This window comes from Coloeus monedula, assembly GCF_965178545.1.
Source record: "Coloeus monedula genome assembly, chromosome: 27".
NCBI lineage: Eukaryota > Metazoa > Chordata > Aves > Passeriformes > Corvidae > Coloeus > Coloeus monedula.
The window spans coordinates 1,060,831-1,076,405 of NC_138807.1; the positions used below are offsets into that span (position 1 = coordinate 1,060,831).

At 45.7% G+C, this 15,575-nt stretch overlaps 1 protein-coding gene across 1 annotated transcript; it reads left to right on the forward strand.

Moving 5' to 3' along the window:
• Positions 1-383: 383 nt before the first annotated feature.
• Positions 384-10,248, forward strand: LOC309582719 (excitatory amino acid transporter 4-like; the record flags this gene model as incomplete). The annotated part of the gene is made up of 9 exons (XM_082298054.1): positions 384-597; positions 1,425-1,562; positions 2,375-2,579; positions 3,439-3,481; positions 4,054-4,394; positions 6,575-6,808; positions 7,852-8,046; positions 8,472-8,606; positions 10,050-10,248. 9 exons carry the CDS (start codon positions 384-386, stop codon positions 10,246-10,248), a joined length of 1,704 nt encoding a protein of 567 aa, XP_082154180.1.
• Between the last annotated feature and the right edge of the window lie 5,327 nt (positions 10,249-15,575).

The window sequence follows — 15,575 nt, forward strand, 5'->3', positions numbered from 1 at the left end:
ATTGCCAGGTGAGAAAAATAAATTCCGTTCCAAAGTGCTCAAACTCCTGAGTGGCTGTGGAGCCCTTTCTGGCTGCCCAGGCCAACATAAGCCACTCCTCAGTGCAGGCTGGGTGCTGTAGAGGCCAGAGCTTCTCTAGAGGCACCAAAGCAGTAGTGACAAGACCCTGGCAGTCCTTTAGATAGCCTTCCCCAAGGTCTGCTCCTTGCAGATGGTCAGAGGAGCTCATTATTCAACTTTAAATAAACCTTCCTAAGCAGGCCCCAGGGAAATGACCTAAAGACAAAGGCAAGATGTGCCACAGCTTATGCTTTCCTGCCTGTTCTTCTCCCTGGCCAGGGTAGGCAGAGCTGTGCCTGGAGGACTGAGCAGCTGTGCTGACCATGAGTGAGCAGAGCCATGTCAACAGCCTGTTCCTCAATGAGGATGCAGCCAAGCGGCTCCACGCCGACAGCCGGGTGCAGCGGTTCCGGCAGGCTGTGCAGAAGCGGGCGGCGCGGGCCAAGAAGCGGATGCACAGCATCACTGCTGAGAGTGCTAAAAGCTTCTTCAGGAGAAATGCCTTTGTCCTCTTCACCATTGCTGCAGTCCTACTAGGTACGGAGCTGGTGGCAACACCAGGCGCCATTTATAAATATGGGGAAATGTTTGTTTATTTTACAAAGATTTTATTTTATGGGATGACAGCTCAAAGTGCTGCCACATCATGAGTGCTTTTGTGTGCAAGAACAAGAGGCCCCACAGAGAGTGTGTATGTGGGAGGGAGTCCTTGTTGATCCTTTCTGGCTGCAGTATAGAAACAGTCTACAACAGAAAGAGTTTGATGGTCCAACTCAACCAATTCTTGTACAAATCATCCCAGTTTCTTCAGAGGCATCTTGTGAGTGCAGCTGTAGGCACAAGGACTTTTCTGATTCCTCCCACAGCTTTAGCCTGACAGGACCAGAACTGCTGCAAATGGCCATGATACAATGCACACCAAATCTGCTTAGCACATAGCAGGTTGTCCCTAGCTTTTGATCCAGGCTATATGTCTCTAACTGGCTGAACTCAGCTTTAAGAGGTGGTTGGACAGAGAATCTGAACTGTGTAGCCACACTTATTTTAGTCTGGGAGATCATATCTCTCATCACAGCATTTTGTATTCATGAGCTTCTTGGGAACAGACCCTAGAAGAGCAACAGACAGGGAACAAGGAGACCTGTGGTTTCGCACAAGGGTCCTGTGCACATAAATATGTCAGAGGGAGAGAGAGCATACAGTAAAAACTAGATCACAGCCTTTTAGAAAATGAGCATTTGTTCCTTTGGGAAGAGGAGGAGCTGGGAGTAGATGAGAAAGAGAAAAGCTGCACTGTAGGACTGAGGGACAGACCACTGGATCACACTGACACACTTCCATTCTCATCCCTTGCTGATCCACAGGGATTATCCTGGCCTTCTCCCTCCGGCCCTACCAGCTGACCTATCGCCAGATCAAGTATTTCTCCTTCCCCGGCGAGCTGCTGATGCGTATGCTGCAGATGCTGGTTCTTCCTCTCATTGTCTCTAGCTTGATTACAGGTGAGAAGTGCTTTCTGCTGCTTTCAGCCAAGACAATGGGCAGCAAAGCTGTTGTTCGGGTACCTCTTTGTGACCCAGCTGGAGGTGCTTGGATTAGCCTGGCTAGTAGTGACAAGCCCAAACCTACAGCCATAGTGAACATGATCCACACTGAGACCCCTGCTGGCTCAGTAGTGGCACAGAGAAGCAGAAGACCTTGTGCTTTCTCAGAAGACCAGAGAGAACACAATGCTGTGGTTCCAATGCCCAGCACTTCAGCATTAACAAGGATTTAATCCTACATAACCTCAAATGTCTCCAAGTTTGTTCCCCAAATCAACTTCAGGTTTCCTCCAGCCTAGAGAAGGTTAATTTATGTCAGTCCAAAAGGGTTGAAGTTGATCACCAGCTAGAGGGCTTGTTTCACCCAGATCCTCAAGGAAGACATGACAGACAGCCAAGCTTTCAGACAGCAGAAGGGACTGCAAGGTGTTCCACCTGCGGAAACATCCCACCATTAGGGACTGAAAGGCCCAATGTACTAGGAGGGAATTATTTCCCTTCTGAGAGGTTTAAAAGAAAATTGCTACATTTCTAAATGCGGCCTAAGATCCACCAATGCCATGCTTCTTCATGACCACAAGCCACATTCTTCCATATCAACATCATCCTGGAACTCCAAATTCTGTCCCTTGTAGGCTGTGCTTCCTAGAGACCCTAGCTCCCTGTCCAACTCATGCATGTACCTTGCACCCTTTGAATCTTCCTCAAGCTTTCCCTTTCTCTCTAAGATGATAGGCTTCCTCACCTTGTCTCTCTATGTGACACCCCAGGAATGGCCTCACTGGATAGCAGAGTCTCAGGGAAGATGGGGATGCGGGCTATCATCTACTACATGGTAACCACAATCATAGCTGTCTTCATCGGCATCTTCATGGTGATCATCATACACCCAGGAAAAGGATCTAAGGACAAACTTCACCGGGAAGGCAGAATTGAGCAGGTGCAGACCACAGATGCCTTCATGGATTTGGTGAGGTAGGTGAACAAGATGGTCTCATGTTGAGACCGTATCAATGAGATTACATTCCTCCATGGAGTGTCCTTTTGAAGTATCACAGCTTTAGGCATTTAATCTTAGGGAAAGAGGTTAATGGCTGAGTCTTGGCAAGTCTACTACTTCTAGCCTAGTCTAGTGAACTAGCTTTGTCACTCCGAGACTGAGTGCTTGGCCCGGAGTCCAGCCCTTCTCCAGAGGTATTAATGTAAAGGTCAAGGTGTGCTCAACAAAACAAGTAATGAAAACTACCAGTGGCTACCTACCTTTCAGAAATTCACCCAGCAAAGGCTACTCCAAATATCCATCTTCAATGACCAAAGGAAATCAAGGAAGTGGTTCCCAAGGCATTGCCTCTTCTTCCCTTGCTGTGACCTTTCTCAGTGAATTGCAAAGCTGTACCATCTCAAGTGGTATAAAGGCATGTTTGTGAGGTACAGGATAACAGAGAGCTCAAATGACAGCTGTAGAGGTGAGACTGAGAGCAAGGCAGTGTATTAAACAGTTGTAATATATTGTTTCAAGGTTCGGTTGGGTTTGCTGATGGTTTTACAACGTAACTACATACCAGGACGGTATGTGTGTCATCTCTTTCCACACACCTGAATAAACTTCTGGAGTCTGAAAACATGCAGTGGGAGTCTGACAAGATGCAAGAGGTGCTAGGTCCACATCAGTGTATTCCCTTCTTCTGTCAGTCAGATCAAAAAGGGCTTGAGTGGACATTGTGAAAGCTGTGACCTCAGACACTGCCCCAGGACAAAGAAGTTGGCCAGGAAGCCCATGTTTTCTTCTTAGTTCAACAGGACAATAACTCTTTCCATGTTTTATCTACTGCAGGAATATGTTCCCGCCCAACCTGGTAGAAGCCTGCTTCAAACAGGTATGAAATCTCATCTTTGTGCCCTGTGCCCTTGACCATGGTCCTATCTACTTCTCTGAGGGATGGAATAGTACTTTATTCCCCAGGTCTGACTTCTGCAGGAAGCACTGCAGATGTTAGTCTGTATTATAGCATCCCCCATGCAAGCTTTTCAAACTGTCTGTAGATGGGAGCTTCAACCTCCATCCCACCCCACAGAGGCAGGAAGGGTTTGCATGATCTCAGGTAGCAGGCTTGGACTGGCAGTGATATGGAGCAGAGTTTCCAAGAAGCTGTCTCTTCTGCAGTGCTAGTGCCCTTAGAAGCAGCACAAAGGGTTCTCAGAGAAGCCAGAATATCTCAGTCCTAGCAACATGAGATGCTTTTGACCTCCCCCTCTATGAACTTTCTGAACTTTCTGATGAAAGCACTACACTGGGGACCTTAAGAACAGGCAAAGCAAGTTTCCCACACAGGTCAACAGCAACTTGCAGTACTGTCTTTTCTTTAAGAAGGGATGTAAGAGCCTAGCATGTGTCCTGAGCAACTGAACTAGGACCTGTAGGTGCATCTGATAATCTGTGTCTTTTCAGTACAAGACGCAGTACAGCACCAGGGTCTTCACCAGAACCATCCTCCACAGCAGCAATGTCACAGCAGGTGTGGCAACCACTCAGATCCCTGTGCCTGAGAATTTCACCAGCATCATGGAGAACGTCACTCATGCCCTGGGAACCATCTCCGAGGTGCTGACCTTTGAAGAAGTCATTCCCATCCCGGGCTCAGCCAATGGGGTGAACGCGCTGGGGCTGGTAGTGTTCTCCATGTGCTTCGGTTTGGTGATCGGCAGCATGAAGCAGAAGGGACGGGCCCTGCGGGAGTTCTTTAACTGCCTCAACGAAGCCATCATGAGGCTGGTGGCCATTATCATCTGGTGAGGAGCACGGCCGGTTGGAGCAGGAGGTCTGCAGGTGCAGTTTCCATTGACATGATGAGAAGTGGGGTAGCTTTAAGGATTTCATGCACAAGACAGGAAAAGCAGATTGGCACAGCTCTACTTTGGCTCCATCAAGCTGGAGGGAAAAGTCTGGATGGGATATTTGTTCACATTTCATTTCCTGTTCTTTTTGTTTTTACCTTAGAAATATCAGGTACACCAGGACTTGCTTTTCTTGAGGTTTCTGGAAACATCCTTGGAAGACCAGAGAGCTGGAGTGGAAGATCTCTTAGCCTTACCAACAGGAGTAGGGTGTGAGGCTTTCTCACCAAAAGCTTTCCTTCCAGCTGTGTTCCAGGAGTCTGACTTAGCTATGAATCCCAGTAACCCCTTGCTACCTTCCTGCTTTCAGGGTGGCAGCTGTATGCAGTAATGCAATAGCTCTGAGAGCTGAGCTGGGTTGAGAGCATCAGCTCAAAGTTACTGCCTTTCAGTTTGAGGTCTCCCAGATCCCGATGCCTCTGGAGCTCAGCTGCTCACTGCTCTCTGTGTAAGGCTGCCTATGACACGTGATCCAGACAAACAAGGTATTGCTGAGACAAATCTAATCTAGAAGGCAGAATTTTACCAAATCTTGTTATTTTAAGCTTTTTACCCAGTTAGGGGTCAAAGTTTTGTCAGGTACTGCAGAAGAGGACAGATGCAGGTCTGGAAAAATACACGCAAATGTCTGACAGGGAAGAAATCTGTCAGCCCGACACCCTCTCCCATTTTGGATCACTCCAGCTTTCTTTCCTTGGTCTTGTAAGTCACAGTCTTGTATCTCAGAGCAAAATCCTGAGCACAGCAGGACAGGCCTTACAGAAAAAGGCACAAAGGGGAAGAATATCTCTGAGCTCATAGCAGATGTTGGGAAGCCCCATGCCCCTGGGATCTTTTACTCCATGTCTGAACCAGAACTTGGGGCTTTGCTTTCCTGAGAAGAGGTAAGACTTGCCTGAGGGCACAGAAGGGAGAGCATGAGCACAGTGGAACAAGTAGAGCTGCGCACTATTCCAGAGACCTTCAACACCCCTCCTTAAACCTCCCTTTAGATGAAGGAAGGCAGGGTGTTTAGTATAGAACACTGGTTACACTTGGGAGACTGCCTGTGCATGCCTTCCTGTAGCCACAATCTGCAGACCATCTCCCAGGAGCTTGTTTTTCCTGGGAAGATCTGGTCACTGGCTGCAGCCAAGGATGTGTTCTAATAGGAAGGTCAGAGGAAATGAAATATTTATTAAATCCTTTCCTGAAACTTTTCCAAACCTCCCAGGCTAAGCTGGAGTTTGGCATGTGGACCTCTGCGCCTTGTGCATGAGTTGCATGTGAGCTCTTGAGCTGCAGAGGCCCAGCCCTGAGAGGTGTGGCCATGGAGCTGGAATTTTCTTTGGTCTGGTTATTATATTAGTGCCCATGATTCTCTCCATATCTGTCTTATGTCTTTTTTGTGGAGTCTCACTGCTGCTTGTCAGCTGCATTGTTATGGAGGGGGGGGAAAGACACGAGGAATGGAAAAGATAGCAGAGTACCTCAAAATGGGGTTTTAGACAAGCCATGGCTGCTTTTACAGGTGTTGGTGTGCTCAGTCCTCGTTACACCAGATCTGGAATCCCTAGATGTTCATATTCCTTAAATGTGAGCATCTGAAGACAGCAAGGCTGATATCCCAGAGCCTATAGGATGCTCTTGCTTTACTCCCTGATTCCCTGTTTCTCCTGTACTTTCCTGTGCCTCTCAGGGGAAAAAAACCACATTCTCAGCCCAAGCTCTGTTAGGAAAGGAAAGGACTCCGAAGGTTTCTCTACATAACCTTCCTCATCAATTCTACAAGGAGTATTGTACAAATGTAAAAAACCCAAAAGGAGGAGGAAACCACCAGTGCCCAAGCTGCGTGCACAACAGAGTGCTGTGGTCCCCAGGCGTGCACCAAGAGTTGATTTTTGACGATGGGATGAACAAGTCCCAGCTCTCTCCAGGTTTCTAGAAAAGAAACCAGCAGTATCATCCAGTGATTAGGCTCAATGAGCACTTATGGTATGCTAGCTTATTGAGGATTTATCCAGACAGCATGTGTTAAAGCTGGTGTGAAAGTGTGGGAACCAGTCCTGAACATCGGCCTTGTATTTCTGTCACAGGTATGCTCCAGTTGGGATCATGTTTTTAATTGCGGGCAAAATCCTGGAGATGGATGACCTAGCAGTGATGGGAGGCCAGCTGGGGATGTACACGCTCACTGTCATCGTTGGACTCCTCATTCACGCCCTTTGCATCCTGCCCCTGCTCTACTTCATTGTCACTCACCGAAACCCCTGGGCATTCATTGCAGGGCTCCTGCAGGCTCTCATCACAGCCCTGGGCACCTCCTCCAGGTACGATGGCTGCGTAGGAGTGGGGTTGGGGTTGATGTAGATACCGCACCTCAGCACTTCATTGCTCTCAATGCAGCACTGTGCTCTCACCATTTCTAGCACTAGCGGCTTTTTGCAGTGGACCAGCCAAACTCATTTGGGAGTGGGAAGGTTCCCACTGTCCTGCTCAGGAGCCCTAGTCACATGACCAGCTCTGACCATCACTGAATGGCCCATATTCCTCCTGACCAAACACGAGGGTGATTTTGCTTACCACTGAAATGCTGAACTCAGGACAAATATCAAATCCTTCTGAATCACAGCATTATTCCACATGCACATACCTCTCACGCACATGTACTTGCACACATTTTCACATCTCTCTCTCCCAGGCACATAGACTACATGCAGCTGTCATTAAACCTCCCAGAGACATGGGCAAAGGCATCAACACTGGTATGTTCAATGACTCACACTGCTCTGTCACACAGCCAAACCAAGGGATGGTAGGTAACTGTTGTTTCACTGAGTGCTATGTTTCTTGTTGTATTCGTTTCCTGGCAAGCACATAACAGGCTCTTCCACATACATTCTCATACCAAAACACATAGCATTTTTTTCTGTTCATGGTCTCTTTCAGAAACAGTTCTTTGCTTTCTCTGCCAGATATATTCTCAAACACGTCATTCTTGTCTTATGGACTGAGAGGGGTGAGAAAGGGCTCAAGCTTTTTTAATAGCAGAAAAAGGAGTTCTGGTCTTGAGGGTCTGCCCTGTGTACCCTGAATCCTCCTTCTTTGGTGTTATACCGGCATCATCAGCCTCAGGGTTATACAGCCCCTGTCCCAACCCCCTGAGGAAAGCCATGTCTGAATGTGCAACTGCAGCGTGGATCATATCTGAGGAAGCCTTGTTTAGACTGTTCTTTCTCCTAGCAGCTTCTGGCCTCTGGCTCACATGGCAGGGTGAAAAAGCAGGTGGGTAAGGTCATAAACCAGGCAGAGGCTTAGTCCTTCTTACAAAGTCAGCACACATGCAATTCATGTGGTTTTGTATTTGTTTCAGCTCAGCAACTCTGCCCATAACCTTCAGGTGCCTGGAAGAAAACAATGGTGTGGACAGGCGCATCACGAGGTTTGTACTGCCTGTGGGAGCCACAATTAACATGGACGGCACTGCTCTGTACGAGGCCCTTGCAGCCATCTTCATTGCACAAGTCAACAACTATGAACTTGACTTTGGGCAAATCATCACAATAAGGTGACTTTTGAAAGAGTTTTGGGACTACAGAAAGGGTTTCAGTTTTGTTGGCTTATCTGAGGTGTGATCAGGTTCCTCTTTTGCTCAGAAGATGCAATTACTATGCAAAAGTATGGGAAAGAAGGGTTGTACTACAGCTCCAGGGTGTCAAAGCACATATGGACACCATGTCTTTGAGGCTCCACTTGAGCCCTTTTGCATGTCCAGGTCTTAGGAAAAGCTGTGGTGTGCGGTCTGTTATGAGGGGGTGTCTGGCAGGGGCAGCCTGGCATTGTGTTGATGTCCCATGTGCCACAATCCTTCTTGGTGACCAGGGCAGAAAGGCTGCCAAGACGATGAGTTTGAGCTACTTCCTGACATTTCTGAAAATGCGACCACCTCTTTTCTTCCCTTTGCTGATAGCTCTGCTTTCCTGTTCCCTCCAGCATCACTGCCACAGCAGCCAGCATCGGAGCCGCAGGTATTCCCCAGGCAGGACTGGTGACAATGGTTATAGTGTTGACATCAGTGGGGCTGCCTACTGAAGATATTACACTGATCATCGCTGTGGACTGGTTTCTGTAAGTTCCTTGCTCAGCAGGCATGCCCTGCTGTGCACTCCTGCCAGTGCTTACAGACCTCACCTGTATTCCCAATGTCCCTGCTAAAAGCAGGCGCAGTAGCCTGTACCACTAAGCTTAAAACATGCCTCTCTCCATCAGACCTTTGCACAGTAGCCCTCTCTGCCCATGCTGGAGTTTTCGCCATGTGCTTCAGTGACCCAAGGGATCAGAGGTTGCTTGCTGATCAGCCTGGTGACCAAACAGAATGTCCTCCATTTGCTTTATCTTTAAATGAACCCAGAAATTATCTGCAGAGTCATAGGGAAAGGTTGTGCCAATAATAAGCAAATCCACACTACAGAATGATAGTTCTGGGTTACCAAACACTGAAAGAGGGATGAGACTGGGCTGTACAAAGTTGAAGAGTGTTTAGATGGGTGCAGCTACTCAGCCACACTGCTACATTTCAGCTTTCTTTCCTTTTTAAATAAAATCACTTGGGACCAGTGATTTTATAGGAGGGCACTTAGGAACCAGACTGAAGAATGCATTTGTGCACAGTCCCACCTCTCTGTCTTCTCAAACACCAAAATCCTGACAGATGGATACACTGTCAGTGTTTCCTCTGTTCTTCTGTATCCTGTATTGCTGGTTTGTAGCCAATGCAACCAAAATCTGCTCCTAGCCATGGCTGACCAGTTGGAAACAGTTTTGCCCAACACCTCCACTTCTCCTGTGGATTGTGCATAAGAACAGCCTTGGCTGGGAAGAGCCCTGACTCCTAATATGCTAAGTTACTTCTTGTGCTTACTCAAGAGTAGATTATTTCAATCAGATGCTGCTGATTGAAACAGTGGTAACTTCAGTTGTTACCACTGAAGGACCTGGTGGGGCACTGGACTGGTGACAGCTTCAACAGCTCTGACATACTGTTGTAGTTGTGGAGAATATCTCATTGCAAAGGGGCTTTTAGATATGCTGTTTTGCACAAAGAATCGGGTGCCTCGTCTTAGCACATGCTGTTCATGCTGAGGAAATCTGAGTCCACAGCAGCGCTGTCATAGGTTTGCACCAGAATTTCAGCACTTTTTGTAAAACCAAATGCCACTTAAGTGAAACAGATGTGGTGAGGCCATCTGAGTCTGCAGCAAGGCCTTTGGAAAGGACAGTGTCCACATAGAAACAGAGCAACCTTCCTCTTGATTTGTGTCAAGTCCAAAACTTTTCAGTAAGAAATTGGGAATGCAATAAAACAGGAATGAATGTGAAGCTTGAGCTCAAGGATGTCAGTCAAGGAAGGTTCTCTGGGAGTCATTTTCCTGTCAATGTTGAAGTTGAGTTGAGTGTTGAGTGACTCTTAGAAAGTAGGAAAAGTTTCACTGAAGATGTTTCTTGAAATAATCTTCACCCCCTTAGCTGCTACTATGAAACTGTATTTTGTTTTTCTCTCTGATTTTTCAGGGACCGCCTTAGAACAACTACCAATGTCCTGGGGGATTCTCTGGGGGCTGGCATTGTGGAGCATCTCTCCCGGCATGAGCTGGATGCGCAAGACTGCGAACTTGGTAATTCTGGGATAGAGGAGAAACAACAGCTCTCTCACCTGGTTTGCCCACAGAATCACACCCACAGGCACTCCAGAAGGGAGACAGCACTGTGAAACTGGGCAGCAGAGCAGAGATTAATGCTGTAAAAAGCCAAAACTTGAAACAGAAGTCCAGAGTGGAGGACAAAGACCCACTGTGCAAGACACTCACTTTTCTATTGCCTCTGCCATATGCAGTCTTCCCTAATCCTGTTTCTCCCTCATTTCTCTCTGACTGGCATTAAAGAGGACAAAATTAAACTGCAAAGAAAGCCTGATTTAGTCATTTTTATGAGGCCCAATAGTTAGACACTGAGTAAAGAAGACTCAGTGAAGGAGCTGGACTAGGAGCTCCTTTATTTCTGAAGTAGCCAGGTGAGTCGGGAACACCACCATCTGTGGACTGGTACCAAAATGTTGCCATAACTCTGTCCTGCAAGATGCAGCTGCAAAGTCTTCACTTGGTTAGTACCTTCACCCAAACAAGCTTTTAGCATTGACCTCCTTGCTCACAGTCCTGGTGTTTGCACAGATATGCACTTGATGCTTCATGAGAGCTCCTCTGGCAACCTGTCTGGCTGCAGATACTAGAGTCACCCACCTCCTGAAGGAATGTGGGATCATACAACAGGGACAGATGGCTGGTAGCACCAATAGGGGTCAATAGGCTTCTCATTAGTGGAAAATCCTAAAGGATTGTCAAAGAAGCAAACAGCTAAAAAAATTATTATATCCATTATTCGGTCTTGAAACAGCTCTTCCCTCCACCAAGTTCTGCCAAAACCCAGTTAACTTCATTTCTCTTTAGCAAGCTCTTCTCCTCCTGCTGAAACCAGGAGGGGAAACACAAAGTTTAGAACAATTTGCCCACATGAGCAGCCAAGTGGTACATACATGCCAGGAATGACTCCCTGCCATGCCAGATTTGCTCAGGAAACAGTTTCACTCCTCATCACAAGATTCCGAAGAAAATGGTTCCTGTGCTCATCTGTGCCTATTTTCAGAAGTGACTTCCCCTCAGTCACATTGCTCTAGAATGTGCTTTCAAATACCTCTGTCTTTCTACAGCTCCTTATCTTTTATAGGCAGAGCCAAACCTCTTCTTAGTGCTTGCACAAGTTTGCCAGACCCCAAAGTTAAAAATTCAGGATATATTTTTCAGTTCCTACCAAATGGAATTCAGCTTCTGTTTAACGCACTTGGACATAAGCCCAAATTACATCCATAACATCTCAGAGGCTAAAGATAGAAGTAGGGACATGCTTCATCCATGCTCTCTCCCCCTTCCTTGGCATGGCCAGGAATACAGCTGGTATCTCTCACACCAGTGAACAGGACTACTAGGATTTGCTCCATAACATCCAGGTCCATGAACATCCAGAAAATGAATGTCCATACTCAGCCAGGAAGATGTTAATGATCCACAGTGTTGGGGCTGCTGCAGTGTAGCTGTCCTGCTTTTGACAATGGCTAAGAGCAGGAACAGCAGTGAGCAGCCTCCTGCTCCACCAAGGAACTATCTAAACTGGGCAGCTTTCACTTGAGGTCTGCTCATTATTCACAACCCACTATGTCACTGACACTGCTCTATCCTGGCTTTACACACTGATGTTTTTCATCCCTAGCCACAGCCACACACTCAGAGGTGCACATGATGGAAAGAAGACCTCAGAAGCATTGCTGGAGCTGACTTTGCCAATCACAACTTCACACCATGCTGCCTCCCCAGCACTAACAAAGCTTCCTCAAACACATTTCTTGAGACGTTCAAAGCCAGATCCTGAAGCTCTTTTTAGTTGTTCAGAAACTGCAAGGTTATATATTGATGCTGCCACATTCCACATCTTGTAGGCAGAGTATTCTATTTTTATGGGCTGGACATATTATTGGGAACCTGAGATAAATGCACAAATGCCTCTCTTTCATGTAAGACTGGTAGCAGAACAGGGTAACTAGAAGTGTGTGGTAGTTCTGTTTAGCAGTGGCTGGCTCCAGACTGTAAGGCAGCAAGTTGTTTGCTGACTGTGGAAGGCAGGTTGCTTATTTTGACAAGAGATCTACTCTAGCAGGAGGCAAGTGAGCTGGATAACAAATGATTATCCTCCTCTTTGTAGCACTTTTTAAATCTTGTTTGAATACTTTATAATGTCTGCTCTTCTCCTTTCTAGACTAAACAGATCCCGTATATACCCTCACAGGTAATAATCATTCATGTTCCTCTCTTCTGGACTTTCTCCTTGCTATTCCACATCTTTCTTGAAGTGGAATGACTAAAATTTGACACAACAATCCAACTGAAGATTTATTATTACTGAGCACTGAGGAAAGAATATTTCCTGTACATTAAGATTTAGATGTTGTACTCATGTTACCGTGGTTGTTAGCATGCTGTGCATCGGCTGATCAGGATAACTGTCCCTGACGCATACATACAGCAAACTCAAGTCTGTTCATCTTATCCTAACTCTTAGTGAGGTTAGACTCTTACTTTGATGAGATGGCTCTATCTAAGGACTGGATCTTAATCAAAGAGTTTTAAGATACACTGCATTAGCTTGTATCTACAGTGAGCTAAGACAGCACTAGCTTATCAATAACACCGCTCAGCTGACATGAGTCTAAACCTTCACAAAGAACAGACCTGCTTATAGAACCCAATGAAGTGCTTTATTTTTTAACAACAGCATGATAGCATTGACCCTACTCCAGTGGTAATACACCATAATTCCTACATCATTTTAAGCAGAACTTCTGCCTATCGAGCAATTTCCCAGCCTGTGTTTGTGCAGTTGATTATTATTATTGAAGTATAGTAATTTCAATTTGTCCATATTGAACTGCTTCTTGGTTTTCTTTCTTTTTTTTTTTTTCCAGACTACTTGTCCAACTTTTCAAGAAAACATTGAATTCTAATCCTGAAGAGACTTCCTGTATAAAAAGGGCAAACTGAAGGATGAATCAGAAGATTGCTGGATTGGATTCTAGCTCAAATGGGAATTAATTCTGGGAAGTCCTATGGCTTGGGTTACACAGAATGTCATACTAGATGGTCATAAGGGTCCCTTCTGGCTTTATAATATATGCACGTGCTTTCTGGCTTAGAGATATTGCAAAGGGTCTTTCCAGCCCAATCATTTTTAAAAGCTATCTGGAAGGATCCTAATGATACTTTTATTAAAGTCAGCAGGAGTCTAACCTGTTTTCAGTTGCTGTTAGCAGACATGTCCACATATCACAAAAGGGACTCTTTTTACCCCATTGCATCCACGTGTTTGCAGATGTTCCCACAAAGCAGTACACACCCAGCCTTGCCATTTGTGATTTCCTGCTTTCCACACAAGATTAACAGAGCACAAACAAGTAGAGGCCTCATTTTCCAACAATGCAAACCAGTCTTCCTTTGGGAATTTCAGAATTCACTTGATAGCTTTTAGCTCTGATGTTTACCCATATCGTTAACCAGATTATGATTGGGATTATCTGTTTACAGTACCTGAACATCAAAGTATTGTCAGAAACTTGCATATACGTACATATATATATATATGCCCATATATATGAAAGGAGTGCATGTGTGCAAGCATATGTATACACAGTCAAATTTTTTGTTACTAATCCAAGAAGGAAAGCCAATATTACAGTCTCACTGTGTATAAAGCTGCATATTTCATTTCGATGCCCACCTTGATTTACTCATTTAACCCCATCCTTAAAACAAAAAACTGAGGCTGTTCTACTCCATTCCAGAAATGAGTCTTCCAAAGACAGATTTCCCAGAAAGGAGCTCAATGCATGCCAATTTTGACTTGTACCTGCTGGTGATGAAATGAGAACTTCTCAATGTATAGAGAAAATTCTCCACTGTCCTTGTCTGTACACATCCCAAAGACCCCCATCCCCCCACTGCATCTGTCTGCAAGGGGCAAGCTTTCAAAGCTCAGTCAAGAATACTAAAGTGTTTGTACTCCTTCCAAATCCAGTGCTGACCTTGTGCTAACTCAGCCTTCAAAACTGGATAACTGAAAGGTATTTTAAAATTTTTCCATTGTCTTTTAAAATTACCAGATATTTGGGAGCTTATGCAGTCTTTACTGCAGTCCTGCTGCTTCTACTTGCAGAAACTTTCTAAGTTTCTCCTATTTGCAAACAGATCTCTTCCTAATGATTACAAAGGGGATGAAACAGAGAGCTATCTCTATGCATAAATACACAAGGAGTTCTTGGATTAGGACACATCTCTTCAATACTAATTTGGAGAGGGAAAAATCTGGGAAGAATATGGGTTTTCAGTTAGGCCACATGTCACTTCATGTATGTGATACATGCACATTGTTCGAGGACTCAGAGCTGCCCATGAAAACTGACCTGAAATTGTATGTCCTCCTGCTCTGCCCAAAGGAGAACTGGAAATCAGTACTGTACAGCGTGTTCATGGCATTTGGGCAATTTGACTCTGTTAATTCCTGATGGCTTTTTCTTCATGCTGTGATTTTCAGTGTTAATACAGATAGTTTCCATATTTGAAAAATAAAGGGAATTTTTTCCACAATACTTTTCCATTATGTTTTTTCTATTATTTTTCCTCAGGACTGTGACCTTCCGAAGTCAGAGACATTACTTTGCGCATGATGTATCATACTTTCTTATCTCCGTGTGCCTACCTCATGGGTCAAATACTAATCTCAGATTTTGACAAGGCCTTCCCCTAAAGCTTCTTCTTTGATGCCATCTTTGGCATATGTCCATAAACTGACAAAGCTACATGAGGTTTGCTTCATCTGCAGCAGACAGCACATAGGCACATACTTCCATCTGGAAAGTCCACCCCCAAAAAAGGTTATGTGGAAAAGGTCTGAGGCTTAAACAATAATGGATTTCCATTACTTGCTAAAATATTGCATTAATGGCATGGCATCTGCACAAAGTGAAAGCTGTTTGTTCTCCCCTTGATATCCCTTTTGCTTGTCTTCTGTACCCTAAGGGACAAGAATCAAGCTAAATAAGAGGGCTGCTGGGGAAAGGGTTTCCCCAGTCCCACAGTGCCCAAGAAAGGCAACAGCACAGACTCAGAATTCAGACCGTAAGACAACAGCAGGTGATGAGCAGGTCTGAGGTGTGGGTCCCAAGGGAGGCTGCCCAGGGCCATTAAGGCTGAATAGTCCACTTGGGGTGCATCTGCAATCTAGTCCACCCCTCCTGTCCTCCCAGCCATGCAGACTCCTGTGTGGGACCACCAGCTTGGCTCAGGGGTCTCTGGAGATCCCCAGTCAAACCCATCTGCTCAGAGCAGGAGCAACTAGCGCAGGCCACTCAGGACTTTGGTTGGATTTTGAACATCTCCAAGGATGCAGGTTCCACACACTGTTCCAGCACTCAATCTTCCCCATAGTAAAAATGCTTTT